At 39.4% G+C, this 25365-nt stretch overlaps 1 protein-coding gene across 1 annotated transcript; it reads right to left on the bottom strand.

The window, feature by feature from the left end:
* Positions 1-10319: 10319 nt before the first annotated feature.
* Positions 10320-24788, bottom strand: ush1gb (Usher syndrome 1Gb (autosomal recessive)). The gene is made up of 4 exons (XM_051667431.1): positions 24625-24788; positions 13902-14352; positions 11374-11943; positions 10320-10604 (listed from the first exon to the last, which is right to left on the bottom strand). The coding sequence occupies exons 1-4, from the start codon at positions 24786-24788 to the stop codon at positions 10320-10322; spliced, it is 1470 nt and encodes a 489-aa protein (XP_051523391.1).
* Positions 24789-25365: the final 577 nt, after the last annotated feature.

Here is a 25365-nt window from a genome sequence, read left to right as displayed (position 1 = left end):
AATAGAACAGAGCACAAAATTAGTGAAAACACTTTAGGGTTCCCACTCTTTTCAAAGCACAATTTTCCAAAACATTTAATTTGCCCAACAGGTGTAATATTTAAGCAAAAATGCAGAGGTCATGATGTATATTATGGTTATTGAATGGTTATTCCTTTCTGAATTCATTACACTCATTCATTTTAAAGTGTGCAGCACATGCAGATTATTTATTTAATTAAATTGCAGCCTTTTGCTGTTTAAAAACCACACTAAGACATATTGCTATTTTAATTTTATTTGTGCATTCTAAAATTATTTTTTGTCCCAAATTTGTCAAATTCTGAGACTCTCTGTGTTTTAAACATGTAGCTAATGCTATTTTTACAACTGGATTCAATTATTCCAACCGAGTTTTCCACATTACGGAAATCACAGGGCCCTACATGTGCTAACTGTGGTATAAACGGACTCGGATTGTTCATTTATTATTAAAAATGTATTCACATCCCGAGGTGTAAAGGCCGCATAACCACATTACAACCTCAAGTTGTGAACTAATTTAAAAAATAAATAAATCAGCAGTCTGACCGTCGACCGTTGTCTAAGGTTTACAACTCAAATGTTTTTGTACAGCAATGATAACGAAAAAATCTTATTTTTCACTATATCAGTATTTAAACTATTTTGTTGGAGCAAAGCAGAGATGACAGCAGATGAGCAGAGAATGTACGGTACAGCCCTTCGCTCATGATGGTCAACCGTTGATGTTGTGTCACATTGTACAGCTGCCGGAAGTGACAAAACGATACGAATTTGTGTATTTGACAACTATCACGAGTCCTGATTGTTACCATGTTTTTGTACATGTAACAAAAACCATGTTAGCCGCACAGTTAAACGGTTTTATTATAAATATTTTCCAGGACAAATAATTATTTTCCTGGACATTTAGGTATTTTTCTCATTTTCCATGACTGGGAAACTGCATTGCAAAATTTCAGGTTTTCCATGACGTGTGGGAAACCTGAGCAGAACTCATTTTAGTCTAAATCATTCGTAGAACAATTCTTGACAACCATGATGTGGCAATTTACAGAGCCCCTTAGAGGACAGGGTGGGAATTTTTTTAGCTGAAATAGTTTTGCATGCCCTTGCAATAAATTTACCATGGTTTTACTAAAATAACCATATTTTAACCTTGATATTCATAGTAAAACCATAGTAGTAATACAGGAAAACAAAAACTCTGGTACAGAAAATAATAGTTTTGTGGTTATTTTGATTGTTATAGAAAATTATAGAAACCACAAGATTAAACATGGTTAATCTATAGTAAAACCGCCAAAAAAAAAACATAGTTATTTAACTGACTTTTCATAGTCACTACAATATTACCGTAGTAAAACCATGGCTTCCGTCAAAAAAATAAATAAATTCATAAAAAAATAAAAAACGGTTAACAGTCTAAAATCTTGGTCGCACTTTATTATAAGATTACATTTGTTAACGTTAGTAAATGCATTAGCTATCATTAACTAACAATGAACAAAACATTTGTACAGTGTTTATTAATCTTTGTTAATGTTAGTTCATAGTACGTTAACTAATGTAAACATATCCAACTTTTGATTTTAAAAATCTTATATTGAAATTAACATTAACCAAGATTATTCAGTGCTGTAAAAGTTTTATTCATTGTTAGTTCATGTTAACAAATGGAAACTTAATCTAAAGTGTTACCACAATATTACTATAGTAAAACCATAATTAAGCTATGGTATTTTCATAGTAAAACCATGATACCAACAAAATTAAGATTTTTATTACCATAGTTTTCGTTTTCCTGTATTATCACTATGGTTTCACTACGAATATCATGGTTCAAATATCGTTACTGTAGTAAAACCATGGTAAATTTATTGCGAGGGAACGCAAAACTATTTCAGAAAAATCCATCCTGTCCTCTAAGGGGCTCTGTAGCAATTTGTCTAAAAATTGTTTTATGAAAATGTTGTTGCACTGAATTAGACAATTTACTTACAAATGGATTTACACACAAACATTTTTGTGTTTGCAACTATTTCTGTGTTAAAAGAAAATGCGACAATTTGTGTAAGAAATTGAATTTGCTCGTGTTTCCACAGAGGCGCAATCTGAGCAGAGAGGCAAGAGCAATTTTAGGGAAAAAGTGAAAGACAGAGGATTCAATTAAAGTAGCAAACAAAGATGCATTAAACATACTGTACTGCATATGTGTAAGAACGGTTAGCCATGGGTGGATGTGTGTGTTTGTGCATAAAAGGCAGTGTGTGTGATGGATAGACAGATAAAGTAACAAGAGTTATATCGGCTTTCACCATGTCAACATCTTAAACCTGCTACACACCCATAAATGAGCAGATAACAGAAGAACACAATATCAAGAACAAACGTCTCACCCATGGAGATAGACGCTTCACTTCCAGTCAGTCAATAACACAGAAACATACTGTCAGGTGGCCAATGAAGGTATTTTACACACCCAAACCTTAGTGATAGAGTCAGTTTGTAGACTATAAATTATAAGTAGACACTATAAATAGACTATATATTGCATGCATAACTTTGCCACGAGAAGAGTCACAATTGTGTTTTGGCTGGACTTCAATTCCATACAAAGCTCTTATACATGCACAATTATAAATGCTCATTTCTAAATCTAAACACGAATGAAAACAATTCATGAATGCATAAGGAGTAAAAATTTGTTCCAAAAGGTAAAAATTATATAATGTTTAGACATACGGTACCAGTCAAAAGTTTGGACACGCTTGGCTGAATTTGAGCTTCTCATGATCTTAAAAGAGCTTTTGATCTAAAGGCTTATGCTCAAAGGAATATTCCGGATTCAGTACAAGTTAAGCTATACCTTGTTTATTTAAAAAAAAAAAAAAGAGGCAAAAATGGGAGTTACAGTAAGTCGTTTTTAGTGGAAGTGAAAGGGGCCAGTCCGTAAACATGAAAATACACACAGTTTCAAAAGTATAGCCATAAGATGTAAACATTATATGTGTTAACATGATTTTAGTGTGATAAAATTGTTTACTAAGCTTATCTATGTAAAGTTGTATTGTTCAGCTTTGTTGCTATGATGACGCAACCCTGGTAAACCCTGATAGCGACTTTATCGTGCTAAAATCATGTAGAACAAAGATTTTATCAAGTTAAAACCATGTTAACACATGTATTTTTTTTTTACATCTTGTGGTTATACTTTTGAAAGAGTGTGTATTTTAATATTTATGGACTGGCCCCATTCACTTCCATTGTAAGTGCCTCATGATGGACGAGTCAAAATACATTTTTGTGGTAATCAACATTATGCCACAAATGTCATCAGTTGAGCTTAACTTGTATTAAACCCAGAACATTCCTTTAAATGCTTAACATAATCCTATTCTAGCTGGGTTTTCATGTGACAAACTCTCATTTGTTAGTCTGAATTGTTGGAGTGGGATCAAAAATAGTCCTGATTACACTAATTCACCCTAATCCTAAATATACAGTATCAGTATACAAGACAGCAATTACAGACAGTATTTATTGTCGTTGCATGTTCACTCTAGAACGGCAGTGTCTTCATTGAAACTCAAGCAGAGAAATAGTGGGATAGATTGAGAATTTGTGTGAATCATACCTCGAATCAGCATTGGAATATTTACCCGCGACTATCTGCATGTTGGCCTAATTTTTAAAGCAGAACCTCTTTGTGATCAGGCTGAGATGGATGAGTGGTAGAAGAGATGTAGTTTTCCTCCCAGCCACAGAAGGACGTAGTCATCCCTTTTATTTGGGTCATTTACAAACGTTTAAATGGGTGAACAGTGATATACACTTACTCAAGCACACAATATGGCTCTTATCCAAAATTTAGTGAGCTGCCTACATAGGAAGCATTTTAAGGTATCATAGGTGCTCCCCTGGCATAAAGGATGACCCTGTTCCTATTGGTAAGCTGCATAATTATGCTGCCCATTTAGATATTGATATTGGTTATCAATACACTCATTTTAATTCAATAGTGAGACGTATCTGTAGGAATAGTTAAATCAAATTAAAATGGACAATTTTACTCAATATTTGTATGTGTTATGTATTTTTATGATTATTAGAGTATTGCGTTTTAAGCTTAGCAACATGCTAATGTCAGACTCTACTTCAATCAATTGTTAGTCGAGTCTTCAATAGAGGTCGACCGATAGTGGATTTTGCCGATACAATAACTAAGGTGGTGGGAAAGGCCGATAACCAATTAATCAGCTGATCGTTTTTAAAATCGATTTATAAAATTTCCACAAAAAAAGTATTCTTTCTTTATCATGGTGGGCAAAGACAAAGAGTGCAAAATTAATCAAATCCCAGATGCAGTTTGTTGTTTAAGCAAAATCCCAATAATAACCAGAAAAAAATGAAGATTTGGTACATAACGCAGGACTTTTAAGAATAAACAAGCCCAAAACACACCAGGGACTCTTATTTTGAAATGACGAAAAATCTGTCGGCAACTATCAACATAGCCGATAACCGATAGTTCCAAAAAGCAACCGATTAATCGGAAAAACTAATATAATTATTATTGATGACATGTATTATGATTATTAGAGTATTGCGTCGTAAGCTTAGCAACATTCTAATGTCAGACTCCACTTGAACCAAATGGACCCTTTTCACTCTTCTGCATTCACGATGCGGAAGTCGCCATAGTTGGGTAAATGCAACTATGGCCGCTACTGAGGTGTATGTGTTTTCACAGTCCTTAAACTTGTTGCCTGCATTTACGTTTGGAGACGTTGATCAACAGTTAAATCTAAACTCAACAAAGGTTACAAGTTATTTTTTGAGGGTTATCTGCACGAATACAAAGGTAAGTCGATAAAAATAAACGTATTATTATATATGCACATATTTATGTATTATGTATCCTGCAATGGGTCAGTCGCAGCCCAGAAGAACATTGCCAGCACTTCCGCTCCTTGACGCTGAGCGAGGTTGGCCACCCTTTGCCTTTGCTCAGCAGCTCCATGATGCCTGCTGCCGGTTGGTGCTGGCTAGGGAGAACAGTGACACCGATGACGTGATCAACTTGGTGGTGCTGGAGCAGTTCGTCTCCCGGCTGCCAAAGGGGATGGCTAAGTGGGTCCAGAGCCACTGGCCAGCGTCGCTGGACGAAGCAGTCCAGCTGGCGGAAGACCATCTGGCGGCGTATCTGTGGGTGCCTCACCCATTCACTAATTTTGGGAACTAATTGGCTGGCTTTTCAATTATTATTGAAGGGGTTGTGTGTGGATGGGCCCTATAAGAAAGTGAGTCGGTGTGAAATGGGCAAAGCACTGACTGGGGAGGCGTGGCCTGGGCCGTCTGCATCTACTCCGCATCAGGCTGACGCCAGGGAAGGGGAGGTGTCATCCTCCCCCGCCCTTAGGGAATTCCCAATAGAGGATTTCCATTTAGAGCAGTTGTGAGACGAAACCCTGAAGCACGTATTTGACCAAGTGATAGTGATTGATGGTCAATGTCTTCAGCCAGGCATCACACTCGCATACCCATATTTTCTGATTATAAAAGATCAGTTGTATAGAGTGACACAGGATGCTCGGACAAATGAAAAACAACCCAGTTGTTGGTACCAAAGAGCCGTCAGGAAATGTTATTCCAAGTGGTTCATTATAATCCGATGGCAGGTCACTTAGGACAGGGGGAAATACTAAGCCACGGGGATGTTCGCCAGTGGTGTGCAGCATGCTGTGAATATCAGCTGGTGAATCTGCCGGCCGCTCCAAAAGTGCCATTGTCAAGTCAAGTCAACTTTATTTATAAAGCACATTTAAAAACAACAAAAGTTGAACCAAAGTGCTGTACAATTAGCTATAAAAGACAGTACACAAATATATAAAAATAATCAAACAATATAAAAACAAACAAACTAAACACCAATAAACAACATGTAACCTTGATCTTAACTAATATCAAAAGATACAGAGTAAAAATAGGTTTTAAGAGAAGATTTAAAAATGGCTAAAGATGGGGCAGACCTTACATGTAAAGGGAGACTGTTCCAGAGTTTGGGGGTGACAACAGAGAAGGTTCGTTCTCCCTTAGACTTGCAACGACAGCAGAGAACTAAAACTAAAAGAACTAAACTAAAAGAAGTTGCTTACAAGATCTAAGCATTCTAAGAGACGAATATGGGTGCAGAAGGTCAGTGATATATTGAGGAGCAAGACAAGACAGGGCCTTTTACACATAAATAAGAATTTTAAAATCAATTCTAGCCTTGACAGGAAGCCAATGAAGGGCAGCTAATACAGGGGTAATGTGGTCTCTTTTTTTAGTCCCAGTTAAAAAATGGGCTGCAGCATTTTGAACCATCTGCAAACGAGATAAAGCAGACTGAGGCAGACCAGCATACAGAGAGTTACAATAATCCAGCCGTGAAGTAATAAGAGCACAGTTTCAAGGTCTTTACCAGAAAGAAAATGCTTTAATTTAGCAATAGACCTCAACTGAAACTTCCCTTAGTAACAGCACTAATCTGTTTGTCAAACAGTAATGATTAGTCAAAAATCACCCCAAGATTTTTGACATGCATGTGTACATTGGAGGAGAGCAGACCTAACTGGGCTTCAATGACAGATGAAGTCCTGACAGAGCCTAAAATCAATACCTCAGTTTTGCTTTCATTTAATTGCAAAGAATTATTTACCATCCAGCCTTTAATTTCCTCAAAACACATAAGAAGAGAATCTGCTATCAGGCTTAACTGGTAAATAAAATTGTGAGTCCTCTGCATAACAGTGATAGGAGACATTATATTTTTGAAAAATGGAGCGCAGGGGAAGCCTATAGAGAGTGAACAATAATGGTCCCAGAATAGAACCCTGGGGCACACCGCAAAATAGGGGGGCTTTTGTAGAGGAAAAATTACCTATATTTACAGAGAAAGTCCTCTCTCTCAGATAGGAGTCAAACCACTGCAGAGCCAGACCCTGAATACCCACCATACACTCCAACTGGTTCAAAAGTATTTTGTGATCAATCGTGTCAAATGCTGAGCATTGTGCCCCCTCCCATTGATTAAGGTCCTCTTCGACGAATTGGCATGGATCTCACCGGGCCATTAGAACGGACAGCACATGGGCATCACTTTGCATTAGTCCTGGTTGATCTCAGCATGTAGTGTTGTGGAGGCACTCTTCAGAATAATCTCCTGAGTGGGGATTCTGAAAGAAATCCTCACTGATCAGGACACTGCTTTTATGTCACATACACTATGCGAGCTGTATAAGTGGCTCGAACCCGTTATTTGCAGTGTAAGAGGTTCCGCAAGCCTCCACGGGGTTTTCCCCATTTGAACTGTTATATGGGCGTAAGCCCCGTGGCGTGCTAGACGTCATGAAGGAAAATTGGGAGGAGGGACCTTATCAGAGCGAAAAATAAAATTCAATACGTTCTTGACCTGAGAGCAAAACTCCACACACTGGACAGACTATCACAGGAGAATTTGCTACAGGCGCAAGAACATCAGTCCTGGCTGTATAACAGGGGAGCTTGGCTACGGGAATTTGCACTGGGAGATAAAGTACTTGTATTACTCCCCACAGAGCTCGAAATTACTTGCAAAGTGGCAAGGGCCCTTTGAGGTCACATGGCGAGTTGGGGAAGTCGACTATGAGGTAGTGCGTACGGATAGGGGCGTGGCACATCAGCTTTATCACCTCAACCTGGAGACGGTAGTTCCGGAGAGGGAGGAGCTCAGACCGGAGGTGAATCTAAAAGCCAATCACTTCACCCTTGTGGAGACCATCTCTCGCCGTCCCAACATACGGAGGTTGCCAGGTTGCAAAATAATTTCTCTGACATGTTCTCACCTCTCCCCGGCTGCACTAATCTCATAAAACACCACATCGACACAACAACCCAGGGGGTAGTGGTACGTAGTCGTCCCTATCGTTTACCCGAACGCAAGAAACAGGTAGTACGGGAAGAATTAAAGGCCATGCTCAATATGGGGGTAATATTCAGGTGGGCCAGCCCGGTGATTCTGGTGCCTAAGTGCGATGGCTCGGTCCGGTTCTGTGTGGATTATAGGAAAGGCAACGCAGTGTGGAAATTTGATGCGTATCCAATGCCTCGTATTGACGAACTGCTCGATCAGCCTTCTCCACACCGTTTGGTTTACACCAGTTTGTGACCCTTCCGTTCGGTTTGTTTGGGGCACCAGCTACGTTTCAGCATCTTATGGACCGAGTCCTCAGACTGCATGCTGCGTCTGCTGCTGCCTATCTGGATGACATCATTATATAGAGTAATGATTGGCAGCGGCATATGCAGCATCTGGGGGCCATTCTGAGGAAGCTGCGACAAGCGGGGCTCACGGCAAACACAAAGTGCGCAATTGCCACCCCTGGAGTCGCAAGTTCAAATCCAGGGCATGCTGAGTGACTTCAGCCAGGTTTCCTAAGCAACCAAATTAGCCCGGTTGCTAGGGAGGGTAGAGTCACATGGGGTAACCTCCTTGTGGCTGCTATAATGTGTGGTTCTCGCTCTCGGTGAGGTGCGTGGTTAGTTATGCGTGGATGCCGCGGAGAATAGCGTGGGCCTCCACATGTGCTACGTCTCCGCAGTAATGTGCTCAACAAGCCACATGATAAGATGCGCGGATTGACGGTCTCAGACGCTGAATGAAATTATTGGAGATTCGTCCTCCGCCACCCGGATTGAGGCAAGTCACTACACCACCACGAGGACATTGAGCGCATTGGGAATTGGGCATTCCAGATTGGGGAGAACAATTAATTTTTCATATTTTTTAGACATCGTTTCAAGTTTAAATGAACTTGCATCTCGAGACACCTGCGTTCTGTTTCATTCGTTGCGCTGCATCTAGCTTGTTTTTTGCGCAGGTGTCACAAAATGCTTACATAAATTACAGCCTATTGCATAAAATTTAGTTGCTTTAAGAAATTATAAAGAGAGTGAGCGATTTCGGGTTTCTGGCTTAAAATCGGACTGTACCGGTTGAGTCGGGACGGGTCACACAGTCTCAGGTAGGGTCGAATTCAGGCTTCATTTTAAGACCATTAGTTTTAATATGTTTACTATGATATATTCATCTGTAGGAAACTTTATTTAGAGTTATTTGGAGGTAAAAAATTGCTGTTTCAGAAGATCGTCACAGGAATTTTGCATCAAGTAGTATTTAGTGACAGAACTAACTCTTTTAAAACTCTAAAAGCATTTTCATAACCCTTTGTACTAATCAGAAAACAAGACTGGCTTACTTAAAGTAAATTATGAATACTGCACTCATTATTTAATATCTGTGTATGATACGCTTATCTCATGGTATAATATACTGTAGATGTATATGGTAAGTATAGACTATAATTTGCACTGCAATCATTTATTATCTCGGTTTGCTATAGTTTATATGGACAGAAATTACTATGTGAATGATTAGTCCTATATGATTTAATAACATATATATGATCTGAATAAATATATTATGAATGTTTTTGGAGCCAGATTAATTTATGATTTTGACTCATGCTTTCCGCTGCCTTTATGATCAATAGTTCATGGCTTTTATCAGAAGCTTATAGCATCAGATAGTTCTATTATCAACATTATTTACAGTATATAAGAGCTTTTTACCAATACTCTGGCATTTTTATCTTCTACAATATTGCCAATGAGGCAAATTAAATCTTGTGAAAATTGGTTGGAAAAGATTTCAGGCTGTTGCAGACCCCATCTGTCATTTCACTTCCATGTGATTACGGAAGGCTCTTGACCTTTCCAATATGGTGGACACTTCAAGATCAGTCCATAAGAACAGCTGCTAATGAGGCATCTACATATGTATACCTATTGTTCAAGGAACATTATTTCTGTCTCATGCTATATTGCTGTCTATGTTCCAAATCAGTATAAACTGGGTGTATTAGGTTACATTTTAGTTCGAATGCTGCCTTAAGGCCAAAGTATACTTCAGTTTTCTGTATCAGCATGCAAATTTACGTCACTAGCACAGCATGTGTCTGTGTGCAGCCCAATTTTTTCTAGAAACGTTGACAGTCTGCATTTGTGCACATTGTTGCCCATGCACCTGGCACTGACTGTGCCAAAGAGTATCACAAAGCAGTCGTATGTGTGCAAAAAGAGTATACTTATAAAGGCTGAGCACTCGAACTTGCACAAGATACTGTATCTCCTAGCCTTTAGAAGGTAGCTTACTATGTAGGCAGTAGACAGCAAGGTAGCTCACTATGTTCTGAAACAGAGCCACACACACTCATTCACAGCATAGTGTCCTGCATGCCATCAGCTTTATCCAGCACACGGTTGCGTCTGCTGCAGGCATCCATTAGTTTTTTACGTGGCCCAAGAGGGATGTGAATGCTAATGAGGTCCTGCTCTGAGCACAACAGCAACGCCTCCAGGTCCATCTGCTCTCGGTTAAAAATGGAGAGATAGTGACTCAATCCTTGAGATGCCAGGAACACTTCCAGAGGAGCTGCCGAAGGTTGTATCTCATCATCTTCCTCCTCCAGACCCAGGTCTCCTTCTTCCCAAGGCAAATCCTACAGGACACCAACAACATGAGAACCATTATCATTTATTCACTTTCCCAGATCTAGATCAGTGTGTTCTCGTAAACAGATTCAGATCATCAGATTCACACCGATTCAGATCAGCACATTTACACTAACAGATTCAGATCAACAGATTCGCATCAACACTTTTACATGAATAGATTCAGATCATCAGATTCACACTGTCTTATTTAGATTAGCACATTTATACTAAAAGATTCAGATCAGCACATTTACACTAACAGATTCAGATCCACAGATTCACACCGATTCAGATCAGCACATTTACACTAACAGATTCAGATCAACAGATCCACACTGGCTTATTTAGATTAGCATATTTACACTAAATGATTTAGATCAACAGATTCATACTGATTCAGATAAGCACATTTAAATAAATGGATTAAGATCAACAGATTCACACTGACTGATTCAGATTAGCACATTTACACTAAAAGATTCAGATCAACAGATTCAAATCAGCACATTTTCACTAACAGATTCAGATCATCAGATTCACACTGGCTTATTTAGATTAGCACATTTACACTAAAAGATTCAGATCAACAGATTCATACTGATTCAGATACGCACATTTACATGAACAGATTCACACTGACTGATTCAGATCAACAGATTCCTATAATTTACACTAGATGGCCTAAAGTATGTGGACACCCCCTTCTAATTAATTGGTTTGGTGCATAAATTTAAGCATACCCCCATGCAGTCTTCTAAGACAAATATTTTGTACCTGTAAATTCCTCTCCTGTAGACTCAACGTGCTGCCAATGCTGACTTCGTCTAGACTGGGTGAACGTAGTGGCAATCTCCCTCGTAATCGGACGTTCTGGGCCCGTCCCACCGGTTCACTGCCCACCACGCTGCCCTCATTCTGTCCCATTCGGGAAAGCCCGTCAGTCATATAATTCCGACGGAATACCATGGTGCCAAGTCCTGGTCGGTTGAACAGAGAGTCCCGACCCGAATCTGTACTTATTTCAGAGTATGCTGCATCATACAGACCCGGGTCACTAAGCGCCCGGGAAACAGTGTCTACATCGTCATCGTCTTCAGCCGTCCTGATGTCCCGTTTACCTGAGAACATGTTACGGATGTTGAGACGTGTATTGGACTGTTGGCGTGGGCTGATAAAGGTACCCTGCTTCAAGAACATAATGTCATTGCCCAACTGAAGACCAGAGAGAGAGCGGACACTCCTTCGCCCGTCTTCGGAAATCTTGAACGTCCCTTCACCCTGTTTCTTCTTCTCAAGGCGTCGTTGAATCTTGGTTCTACCTCTAGCCGTGGACTGAAGGGTTGCCTGTCAGTAGCAGTCTATCATTAGTGTGATAAGATCTGCATATCATATTATTTGTTATACTACACACCTCATACAAACTGATTAGTCCAACAAAGCCTATTAGCATCGCCTCTTTAGAAGACCCCCAACCCAATTGAATTTTAATGTTTTTGTCCAAAGCAACGTAGTCTATGCAAGTACACAAACACAAACATGAATACTTCGCCAATATATTACAAGCAAGCCGTCCCGATGTACATATTCAGGGGTGGTTCAGACCGAACACATCTTTCCATTAAAATGCAGTGCAACAAATAGAAGTCTTGAGACACGTTTTTAAAGGTTAGTATTCTTTTTAACTTGAATCGTGGTCTAAAGAACATCTGCTCTGGATGAGATGCTGAGTAATGGTCAAAGCTGCCTGTTTAACGTGTTTACATAGCAATACAATTTAAAAACAGCGCAGACTGACACAAAAACACTTTTGGTGTGAACAGCCCCTTAATGAGCACTTTTGCTTAATGTTTCGTGTAACTTTATTCAAACTGTGGCTTCGCCATGATAAGATAGCACCACTTGTGGCAAATTGTGTAATTGCATTGCACCATGAAATGCATTTTGACACGTAGCAATGCTTGAAATTGAGCTAGCATAGATAGAAACGTTTGTTCTCATAGAAAAAGACTATAGCACCTCTTGTGGCAAATCGTATAATTGCACTGCACCATGAACTGCAATTTAACACGCAGCAATGCATGAATTTGAGCTAGCATAGCTAGAAATGTTTGGGCTCATAGAAGACTATAGCACCCCTTCTGGCAAATTGTGTAACTGCATTGCACCAAGAACAGCATTTTGACAGTAGCAATATGTGAAATTAAGCTAGCATACCTAGAAATGTTTGTGCTCATAGAAGAAGACTATAGCACCCCTTGTGGCAAACTGTGTAATTGCATTGCACCATGAACTGTATTCTGACACGTAGCAAAGTGTATTGAGCTAGCATAGCTAGAAACGTTTGTGCTCATAGAAGACTATAGCACCACTTGTGACAAATCGTGTAATTGCATTGCAGCATGAACTGCATTTTGACAAGTAGCAATTTTGTGAAGTTGAGCTAGCATACCTAGAAACATTTGTGCTCATAGAAGACTACAGCATCCCTTGTGGCAAACTGTGTAATTACATTGCACCACGAACTGCATTTTGACAAGTAGCTATCCGTGAAGTTGAACTAGCATACCTAGAAATGTTTGTGCTCATTGAAGAAGACTACAGCACCCCTTGTGGCAAATTGTGTAATTGCATTGTACTATGAACTGCATTTTGACAAGGAGCAATCTGTGAAGTTGAGCTAGCATACCTAGAAACATTTGTGCTCATAGAAGACTACAGCGCCCCTTGTGGAAAATTGTGTAATTACATTGCACCATGAATGGCATTTTGACACGAAGCAATGCGTGAAATTGAGCTAGCATAGTTAGAAACATTTGTGCTCATAGAAGACTAAAGCACCCATTGTGGCAAATTGTGTAATTGCACTGCACAATGAACAGCATTTTGACACATAGCAATGCGTTGAGCTAGCACAGATAGAAACGTTTGCGCTCTTGTACTTGCACAGAGTATGTTTCAAGCCACTTATTACAAGGACCACCCACAGGAATCATGTCACAAAACCAGAAGTTCATCCACCAAGAAAAGTACTCCCATTTTTCCTTTGTTTTTAAGAACAGAGGCACAAGTCAAAATGATTTGCTCTGGTAACAGTGCTTCAGTTGTACTGTCAAATAATTCCTTTAACCATGATGCCATACTTGTAGTTGGACAATAAGTATGTGCAGAAAATTTAAAAATAATGAGGGATGCAATATAACATTGCTTGGTAATTTCCTTGTACCATAAGGTCAACATGGAAATGACACAAAGGTTTTCTATTGAGTGTAATCTGTGCTTACATTATGCATCTTTGTATGTACCTGTGAATAAGTCATATTGGAATCGAGGGTGTTAAACTGTGGGATCTTGCGACTCAGGGTGCTACTGAAACTGCTGTAACTCATCGTATCTGACATGTCCATTGCAGCAGACTCTCTCAGGAAATGCTTCTCCATGCGCTCGTGGTGCTTGCGCTGAAGTTTTTCACAGTTCTTAATGCGTCTCTCAGCATTACGGAAGGCGCGGTCCTTTAGTTTGCTCACTAGTTTTGGATTAATGGTGATTTGTTTGGCGGCAATAGAGTCCAGATACCGCACGCAGTCCATGTGACCCTTGGTGGCTGCCATGTCCAATGGCGTGTGGTAATCATTGTCCAAGCACCACACGTTGGCACCAAATGACACCAGAAATGACAGACAGTTGAGATGGCCGTTAGCCGCAGCCAGGTGAAGAGGGGTGTTTCCCCAAATGTCACATTTATCTGGATCTCCACTGGGGGCAGGATAACAGAGAAACAACAGTGAAATTATTGTTAGAATGTCTGATTCTCCTATGGACCGATATGTTAGTCCGACCAATAAATCGGCCAATATTTAACCATTGTGATATTTTTGCCATTGGCTGCTTGGCTGATAAACAGCATTAGCTCTCATGTCAGTTCCAAAAGCAACCAGCAGCTTAGTCAATGGTTAATGCATAGTTATTTTTTTCAAATATTTGCAGCCTAAGACGGTTTGCTGGTCTAAGTTGGTCTCCCAGATTAGTCAGGCTGTTTTATTTTTCTTCCACTGGTTTTAGAGTTGTTTTTTGCACACTTCAGCTGGTAAGGTTGGAAGACCAGCTGGCCGACCAACTAAACCAGCTAAACACCAGCTTAAACCAGTTAAGACCAGCAAACGAGCTACAGCTGGTTTAAGTTTTTTTTTTTTCAGTAAGTATTGAATTCAGAATAAATATGTATAAAAAAATAAATAAAAACTTTCAGCATTAATGTGTCAATTTTCAACTGTTAAAAATATCGAAAACAATCGGTCTGCCATTCTACATAAACATGGTTGACATGGTCAAATATAGAGTTAGTATATGTAAATATTAGGACTATCAGTTGATGAAACTTTAATGAAATGAATTACATTAATCATATTAATCACAATTAATTGCTTAAATATTTGCATTGAAATGCATTACATTATTGTGGTAGACAAGTAAATCACTGATAAGACAATTAAAAAAATGACTTTAGAAGGCAGTATATTGCTTATTTTCATATTACTGAACACAAGCCTATCTTTGGCCTTCAGTCCACAGCAATCCATTTTGCAAATGAACTTGTCAATCTGTCCAAAGCAGATTTATGCATTGTGCTGCATTGTGTCATAAACACAGCGTTTATAGGTCGCTGTGTCAAGTTAAACATAGTTCGAAATTTAGCTCGGAATTGCACTCCGTGCAGCTGTGTTTGAACATTGCCTATACAGCTGGAGTTTCGCTTACTGCCCCATGCTGAAAACAGGTGGTACTTCAAGCTTGAATTGCTCCGAAGGTAGGAATATTCCAAACTACGGACCGAGGATATCATTAATTGTGTTCATTTTTGAACACGCTATATTTCATATAATTAATTGCACTGAATTAACTTGTGAATTGACATCCCTAATAAAGGTACATATGTGTGTGGATGCATGAGTGCATGTGTTCATGTCCTGGTGTGTGATGAGGTGTTGATCTGAATACGTAACATGACACTTTAGAGCTCCACTTACCAACTGTAACACACATGCACACACCCTTTATGAAGACTGCCTTTGTGACTCTTTGAGGTCATTAAAACTGTGCACCGTGTAATACATTGATCATTTGCATTGAAAGCCACCTGCACTCTTCGAGACCGATCACCAGAACAACATGCACGGAACATATCTGAATAAAAGAACATGAATACACACTGAAAACAACTGATCACTTGCGCAGCACCAGAACTCAACATTCTGAACAAAGCAGTCAGTGTTTTATACATAACTACAATATAAAGCCATGTTTTAATGTACATCTGCATTACATGGAAACACAGTCTTAATCACAGATCAGGTGGACAAGATTATGCGTGTTAATTACATGTGTAAATTAAGCTCATGTTCTTGTGCGTGACTCGTGTCACCAAAAGGAATTGCAAAAATAATCACTGTTTTCAAACAGTTTTCAGAAAAATCTCTAGGTCTGCCATTGGTTGGGCAATCAGGTAGTCCCACCCCAAAATCACACCATTGGTCGGACCAATGTTGCTAGAGGGCAACTCAAACAAACAGCTACAGTACAAATGGTTTACTTACATATACAAACTGCATATTCGGCTAGGATACAAGAAAGAATTGTAACCTCAAAAATATTATACACATCAGCTTTAAAGGTGCTCTAAGTGTTTTCAGCCGTTTTGCTCATAACTCATCATATTAAAATATGGCGTCTACCATGACTAAGGTCCATAAACCAGTATAACTCAGCTCAGTGTTCTCTCCATTGGTCCTGACTTCTCATGTTTGCACCAAAATGTTATTATACGTAGCTGCGGCAGTTTACAGTAAACGACCCCCAAGCAGAAACTATGTGAGGTTTAATGGGATCATCCATGTGTAACAAGATTGAAAAGATACAGAGAGCATGTAAAATACTATGGTGTGTAATCGTACTGACATTCAGAACACTTAATAAAATGCCATCAGCCGGAGAAACAGAGAGGCGGTGTGTAGGAGACGACATAATACATCATGTCAACCTTTAACTGTGACATTAAAGGATTAGTTCACCCAAAAATTAAAATTCTCTCATGATTGACTGACCTTTAAGCCATCCCAGATGTGTTTGTCTTTCCTTCTTCAGCAGAACTGAAATGAAGATTTTTATAAGTATATTTCAGCTCTGTATGTTCATACAATTAAAGTGAATGGGTGCCATGACGCTGCTGGCTGTTTGACGGTCCAAAAGTCATATTTAGGCAGCATAAAAGTAAGCCACATGACTCCAGTCGATTAATGAATGCCTTCTGAAGCCAATCGATAGGTTTGTGTAAAAAAGAAATCCAAAATTAAAACGATTCACTTCTAAAAAATGCTTCCTATCATGAAGCTGTGGGAGGTATGGCTGTTTCTGAAAAACATTATTTTGTGGTGAAGTAAATATAGCAGAAAAAGGGGGGCCTTGGTAGCTCAGTGGTAAAAGACACTGGCTACCACCCCTGGAGTTCGCTAGCCTGCCAGTTCGAATCCCAGGGCGTGCTGAGTGACTCCAGACAGGTCTCCTAAGCAACCAAATTGGCTCGGTTGCTCGGGAGGGTAGAGTCACATGGGGTAACCTCCTCGTGGTCGCTATAATGTGGTTCGTTCTCAGTGGGGCACATGGTGAGTTGAGCGTGGATGCCACGGTAGTTGGCGTGAAGCCTCCACACGCGCTATGTCTCCGTGGCATCGGGCTCAACAATGCACGTGATAAGATGCATGGGCTGATGGTCTCAGACACGGAGGCAACTGAGATTCATCCTCCGCCACCCGTATTGAGGCGAATCACTACGTGACCATGAGGACTTAAAAGCACACTGGGAATTGGGCATTCCAAATTGGGTGAAAAAGGGGAAAAATCCAAAAAATAAATAAATTAATAAAAAAAATATATAGCAGAAAAAGTACTTTCTACATTAAATAAGTTAGTTTAAGAGTGAACTTGAAAATATTAAGTCAGTTCTACATTTGTACACAATTTAAACATAAAAATGATTGCTCTAAATATTATTTATGATTGTTTGTTATCTTTACAATGCGTCATTATGTATCAATCCTAAAATACAAACCTTGTCATATGTATTCACTCATTTGAGTAAATTTCAAAGGTAAATATAATAAGTAAATTTTACTTAAAGTTTTGAAGCTTGTGTTCCCATTATGAACCAGGCTTGAATAATTCATAAGCTTATACGGTATCACTGTTTCACTGATTTTATTGTTGAGTTTGTTGTTTCGTTTGGTAACTTGGTTCATTTTCTATCCAAAATTACCTATTCATGTTAAAGAAATGTACCTGTTGATTGTTACCGCCATCGTGTTTTATGCACCAAGTGTTCAGGTCTTTCATGCGCAAGTATGGATCTTGTTTCTATTGCCATTCAAGCAAGGTGATGTTGTCTTATAGAATACAAAGCAAGCATTAAGCTTTCCTGTAGAAGGTTTCCGTGTCTCATATGGTGCATGATTAAGTACACTATATTGCCAAAAGTATTCGCTCACCCATCCAAATAATTGAATTCAGGTGTTCCAATCACTTCCATGGCCACAGGTGTATAAAATGAAGCACCTAGGCATGCAGACTGCTTCTACAAACATTTGTGAAAGAATGGGCCACTCTCAGGAGCTCAGTGAATTCCAGCGTGGTACTGTGATAGGATGCCACCTGTGCAACAAGTCCAGTCGTGAAATTTCCTCGCTACTAAATATTCCACAGTTAACTGTCAGTGGTATTATAACAAAGTGGAAGTGATTGGGAATGACAGCAACTCCAAGGCCACGTAAAATGACAGAGCGAGGTCAGCGGATGCTGAGGCGCATAGTGCGCAGAGGTCATCAACTTTCTGCAGAGTCAATCACTACAGACCTCCAAAGTTCATGTGGCCTTCAGATTAGCTCAAGAACAGTGCGTAGAGAGCTTCATGGAATGGGTTTCCATGGCCGAGCAGCTGCATCCAAGCCATACATCACCAAGTGCAATGCAAAGCGTCGGATGCAGTGGTGTAAAGCACGCCGCCACTGGACTCTAGAGCAGTGGAGATGCGTTCTCTGGAGTGACGAATCAGGCTTCTCCATCTGGCAATCTGATGGACGAGTCTGGGTTTGGCGGTTGCCAGGAGAACAGTACTTGTCTGACTGCATTGTGCCAACTGTGAAGTTTGGTGGAGGGGGGATTATGGTGTGGGGTTGTTTTTCAGGAGCTGGGCTTGGCCCCTTAGTTCCAGTGAAAGGAACTCTGAATGCTTCAGCATACCAAGAGATTTTGGACAATTCCATGCTCCCAACTTTGTGGGAAGAGTTTGGGGATGGCCCCTTCCTGTTCCAACATGACTGCGCACCAGTGCACAAAGCAAGGTCCATAAAGACATGGATGAGCGAGTTTGGTGTGGAAGAACTTGACTGGCCTGCACAGAGTCCTGACCTCAACCCGATAGAGCACCTTTGGGATGAATTAGAGCGAAGACTGCCAGGCCTTCTCGTCCAACATCAGTGTCTGACCTCACAAATGCGATTCTGGAAGAATGGTCACAAATTCCCATAAACACACTCCTAAACCTTGTGGAAAGCCTTCCCAGAAGAGTTGAAGCTGTTATAGCTGCAAAGGGTGGGCCGACGTCATATTAAACCCTATGGATTAAGAATGGGATGTCACTTAAGTTCATATGCGTCTAAAGGCAGATGAGCGAATACTTTTGGCAATATAGTGTATGTTAAAAAACATTGGAATGCCAATACACTTTTAAAATTATGGCTTAATTCAGTGCAGAGTAAAACGTACAAACAAAGAGTGAGTAAAATTGACTAGAAACAGAGTATTGCACAGTAATCGTCACTGAAGAGTTTCTAATTAAAGCCACCAAGAATTTTGTGTAGCCTTTACTTGAAAATATAGTCTGTTAAATTTACTAGCAATTTCTGCGTGGAAATTGTTTCCTAGGTTTTTTTTTTTTTTTTTTTTAAGTTAACCCCAATCCAAATTTTTTTCAGTGCAAAGAAGTAAAATGGGTTGCAGATGGTGTTTCATGCCCATTTTTAACATATTTACCATGTTTCCCTTAAAGTCACCACCAAAAAGTCTACAAATTCCATCTGGGCAACACATGTCATACAACCACAAAGCTCAAGACTACACAACTCAAACTAATTCTATCATTCTCCAAAAAACACACTTTATTAATTATGAACAGAAAATATAGCTAGCGTTATTATAACTGACTCCTGCTTGTTATAGTAGCAGATCTGGTCTCCAGTCTGGAAGGGACTGATGCAGAACACTAATTAGTGAACAGTGAGGGTGTTCACAGAGCAGAACATTTAGCTTCCATTATTAACCTTGTCTTGAGATAAGACGCAGGTTATTTAGATCTAATTACCTAATGACTTCATTATGCAATGCTACTGCTCTCTCATGAACCCAGTTCCTTATAAATGTAGTTCAACCATAAAGGAAAATTGTCATTATTTACTCACCACTTGTGTCTTTCCAAACCTGTATACTGATATTACTAACTAACACAGAAGCAGAAATGTTATTCTTTTATATTCAACAACAGTTCATAGCGACCACATCTGTCAAAAGCATCATATCATATAAAAGCCCTTGTTAAATTCTGAATGCAAGCTTCATTGTCACGATTGTCAGCAGAAAAGATTTCAATTTGGGTCTGTTCCTCACACAAAGCTATCATATGACTTCAAAAGACTTGAAATATCGATCTGTTTTAGTGACACCACTTTTTCCTCGCAGCCGCCATATTTGTAACCATCAGCAGCAGGAAGCAATGGCTGTGAATGGAAAAACATCCGTTAAACGATATCAATAAAAACATAAAACAATATCTTTTGATCCATGCCAGTGTAACAGTAGCCAGCTGGTAAGTGATTGCTGTGCATTGTGTAAACCTCACTCCCCTGGCCTCAAGAGGCGTTTTATCGACTGTTGCTAAAAGCTGTAGCCTCCTCGTTACTGCGCCCGCCTCCCAAGCCAGAGACGCTGGTTCAAATCCCGTTCGGAGCAGGTCGAGCAGGACCAGCTACAGTGGTGCCGTGACCCGGCTGGGAGTGAGGTTTGGGGGAGCCAGCTGGTATGTGATTGCTGTGCAGTGTGTAAACCTCACTCCTCTGGCCTCAAGAGGTGTACTTGCAACTAATGCTAGAGGCTGTAGCCTTTAACCTCCTCGTTAGCGTGCCGCCCCCCATGCTGGAAACGCTGGTTCGAATCCCACTCGGAACGGGTCGAGCAGGACTGGTTACACCAAGTCCCAGGGAAAGTGTGCTCTGAGGTCAGCACAAATATTGCTAAATTTGAATTTCACAGACATTTTATCCACAATTTATCTCCATACGCCAGCGAGTCTACACGCCTACCGATACATCACCGTAAACATCTCTCAATCAGAAGCTAGACATGTTTGTATTGTTTTCTGGTCTGAATTGGTCACAATATTTCAAACATTTGTGATGATCACGTCTGTACGAATGTAAGAGCTTCTTTTAACTCATGAAGAATACACAGAAAGAAACCGAGGCATATTAGTGTATGTGGGGATGGGGGCGTGGTCGTGTGTCTGTTTGCCGGAGAGAGGGAGTGGTGTGGGTCGTCAAACTGGTTGGCATCATTTCTAATAGCAGTTTCTTACAGTGATGGCAGAGAGACCTTAAAAAGCAGCCAGAGAGTTCAGAGAGAGAACGACACAAGAGTGCAGCGTTGGCATGTTTTCTGTGAAGTTTATATCATTAAGAAGTTAACGTTTAATGAGAGTTTTGTTACTGACCTGAGTGAGCTAAGAAAAGCACCGAGAAGTGTGCAAACAGTGCGCTAAAGGCAGAAAAATAAAGCCTTATGTGACGTTCCTGTTCTATCCACTCCGTACGGGACTCAAACTGGCGTCTCCAGCATGGGAGGTGGGTGCACTAACAAGGAGGCTAAAGACTACAGCCTCTAGTGTCAGTCGCTAGTGCACCTCTTGAGGTCAGGAGAGTGAGGTTTATACACATTGCACAGCTGTATATCAGCTGGCCACCGTTACACTTACCTGAACTGTGTCACTGCTCCCTGTCTCCTCCTTTCCATACCCTAACCTTGAACTGTGTAACAGTGTATAAGACTAAAATGTTATATTGTAGTCTGGTGTGTGAAAAAAGTCTGTGCTTCATATCCTTATGATGTGTTTTTCATTGACTAAAATTAGTATATACATATTAAATATACAGGACTGTATAGTGACATTATATTGCTTTTTATTTATTACAATGTGTTACAATTAAGACATACACTGAAAAAAATACTAGTAAAATTTACTTAATTTTTATTTCGCAAGTTTTTGCATACAAGTAAATATTTATGGAATAAAATTAAGTAAAATCTACTTAATTTCATTACATAATATTGATTGAAGTGAGTAAATTTAACTTAAACATTTCAGTTAAATACAGTAACTTTTACTTTTAAATCTGATGTACATGATACTTAAATAAACTTAGTAAAACGTATTCAAACGTATTCAAGCCAGGTGCATGCGGGGAACACCAGCTTCGAAGAATTAAGTAAAATGTACTTATTTTATTTACCAGTAAAATTTACTCAAATATGCAAATAAATGTCAAGGTTTTCAACTTTAGGATTGATACTTGATGAAGCATTGTGAAGATAACAAACAATTATGAATTATATTTACTTTTAAGCTAGAGCATTCATTTTTACATGCTTGAATTGAGTACAAATGTAGAATTTACTTAATAATTTTAAGTTCACACTTTAACTTATATAATGTAGAAAGTACTTAAATCTGCTGTAAGCGATTTTAGCCGTTCTGGAATTTCCACAAACTGTGCCGTTGAATTAGCCACGCCCTCTTTTTCCAAAATCCCAAACTCCAAAGATACCAGATGAGATTTATTGAGACCGACATCACACAGAAATGGTTGTCAAAAACAACAGCAGCAAAATAGCACCCTCAACTGACAACTGTTGTGAGCGACATGCCAGTAAAATTGCAGTAAGCCTCAATAATTCGCTGCAACTACAATACTATGAGAACATGCAAAATGATTGACAGGCAGAAAGCGTGTGGCCTACGGACACATTTTTGTTTGCTGTTTACAGAGTCTACAGCTGTCACAGAGACCGGTGAGATATCTCAGGGCACTTATTTCATTCATATATTTCAGGGAGTAGTAAAAAATATGCACACAGTACTGTGCAAATGTTTTAGGCACTTAAGATGTTTCACAAAAGCATTTGTCTAAAGATGGTTATTTATATCTTCAGCTTTACTGTCAATAGGAAAAATACATTTTAGGCTCCCAAACATAACTTTTGCTAATAGAAAAGATTAGAATAGAAGAACAGGGAGCCCTGCAAGAGATGGCATTGCCTCCACAGAGCGCCCCACTGAACATCTAGTCAGTCTGGGATTACATAAAGAGACAGAAGCAATTGAGACAGTCTGAAATAGATAGAAGAACTGTGACGAATTCTCCAAGAAGCTTGGAACATCCTATCTGCCAACAACCAAGAAAAACTGTGTCCAGGTGTACCTAGGAGAATTGGGGCTGTTTTAAAGGCAAATGTGGTCACACCGAATATTGATATAGTTTTTTTTATGTTACCTGGACTTTGTGTGACATTAAGTGATAAATGAAAACTATTTATGTCATTATTTGTGAAGACATCCTCACTATGCAACATTTTGTTGTGCCTAAAACGTTTGCACAGTACTGTACCTTTCCATGAAAAAAAATTGCTTACAGCACCTTAAATTCTTTATATTAAGTATATTTACTTATATTATATATAGTTATATTTACTTCACCACAAAATTATTTTTTCCACTGTTCCTTTATACAGTCTTGGTGTTATGAATTTAATATCGTCCTATGTGTATTTCCATTTTAATTGTATCAGAATTGATGGTGTTATAAATAAAGTTGACACGTGTACAGATAAATGACATGTCTGAATAAATGGGCAAAAACCAACAAGTGTTTCATCCCTGCTTGACTTTGGTGAAATAAAGCCGTGTAACTTGAAAGATATAACTTTATTGAAAGAAAAATAACATTTTGGCTCTAGTAAGTAAACAGCAGTATCACTTTTTCACGATTTATAAATATAAATACAGCGCAGCACACTGAAGGTGTGCGTCACACGAAACAGGTCAACAGAGCACGAATCATATGGACTACGTTTATGATGCTGTTATGGTGTTTTTATTAAAAAATTCTACTTTTGTGTTCCAAGACAAAAAAAGAGCAGTATAAAGATTTGAAATAACATGAGGGTGAGTAAATAAGGATTTATCAGCAGGACTGATCTGTACTCTGCAGATATCCACAAAATAACAGTTTATACACAACTCCTCTGCCAGCAAAATTCATTATTTACTGTTTCTTTAATATGGTATTTTAACCAGTGGTGAGTCTATCCAAAGGCAGGACTTACTCATGAGAAAGATGCATGGTTCTCCTGGGTGACCTTTATTTTAATTAGTGTAGGGCAGTAAATATGCAAATGAAATAATCCAGATATCCATCACTTAATGGGTGGTTGGGGGACTGAATTATCTCAGTGCAGATATCATCCCTTGCTGATACAGGAGAACACAGCCATCCTGTTAATGAAACTGTACACGCCTAAACATCACATAACAACCCCTGTGAGGGTTCCATAACATAATGTAAACAACTTACAGCAAAAAGCAATATATAGTTGCATTTTCTCACTCATTTAAAAAAAAATAGCATTCGAGATTGCATTAAAAAGGCACTTCCAGTCAACAAAAATAAATGACGTTTTTAGCTTATGTAAAAATAAAAATAAAAATGCATATTTTCTTATGCATACTATAATAACAGATTTTGGTTAAACTCAATAACAACTTTAATGCAACAAAACCTGCATGCGTGGATTTCTGTAGGCTACAGCACAATGCATGAGTGTGCATGGGCAAAATAAGTTATTTAATCATAAAATAAGCTTTTGATCACTCACCCTCTTCCCACAACCAGTCTGAGCGCATCCAGGTTGCCGTGGTGCGCGGCCCAAAGCGTCGGAGTCATCCCGTCTTCATCAGGTGCGTTCAGATCTTTGCGCGTGGCCTCTCTCAGCAGGTCCAGATAACCGTCCCGAGCCGCCCGGTGGTATTTATCGTTCATGGCGGCGGCTAAAGCCTTTATCCCGGCTCACAGATACTCATCTGTGTGCGTCGCATCGGCAAACCCGTTAAAATACGGATTTCACGTGCACTTCGAGCGTCTCCGCGCGAGGAACTGCAAGACGCTCTAGCGGTTGCTAGGGGAGGCTTCCTGGCATGACCACGCCCACTTCCCCTCAGCACACACCTGAGGTGCGAGACAGATTCAGGTTGATGTAATTTAGTCGAAAGCAGGTAAATCACGTGTTAAAATAACGACTACCACTGACAGGATGATATAACTGATCATAAACACAATAGAATACACCGGGGCTAGTTGTCACACTTTTACTCCAGTGAATATTTCTCTAAATTTATTTTTCTGTGTAGACACATAACAAAAAGTTACATTTCTACCGTTATTACTCAGCAGAAAAGATAGGGGTATGTTGTCACACTGTATGTGAATGTGAACCTGGTGTTTATTGACACTATTGTTTGAAATATGAAATACTATCTAAAGTAAATAATACAAAAATATTAATAATAATTATTAAAACATATCTGTATTGAAAAGTATTATAGGCTATGTGATGTTT

This window comes from Myxocyprinus asiaticus, chromosome 32 (genome assembly GCF_019703515.2).
Source record: "Myxocyprinus asiaticus isolate MX2 ecotype Aquarium Trade chromosome 32, UBuf_Myxa_2, whole genome shotgun sequence".
NCBI lineage: Eukaryota > Metazoa > Chordata > Actinopteri > Cypriniformes > Catostomidae > Myxocyprinus > Myxocyprinus asiaticus.
This window is presented reverse-complemented; position numbering and strand designations above follow the sequence as displayed.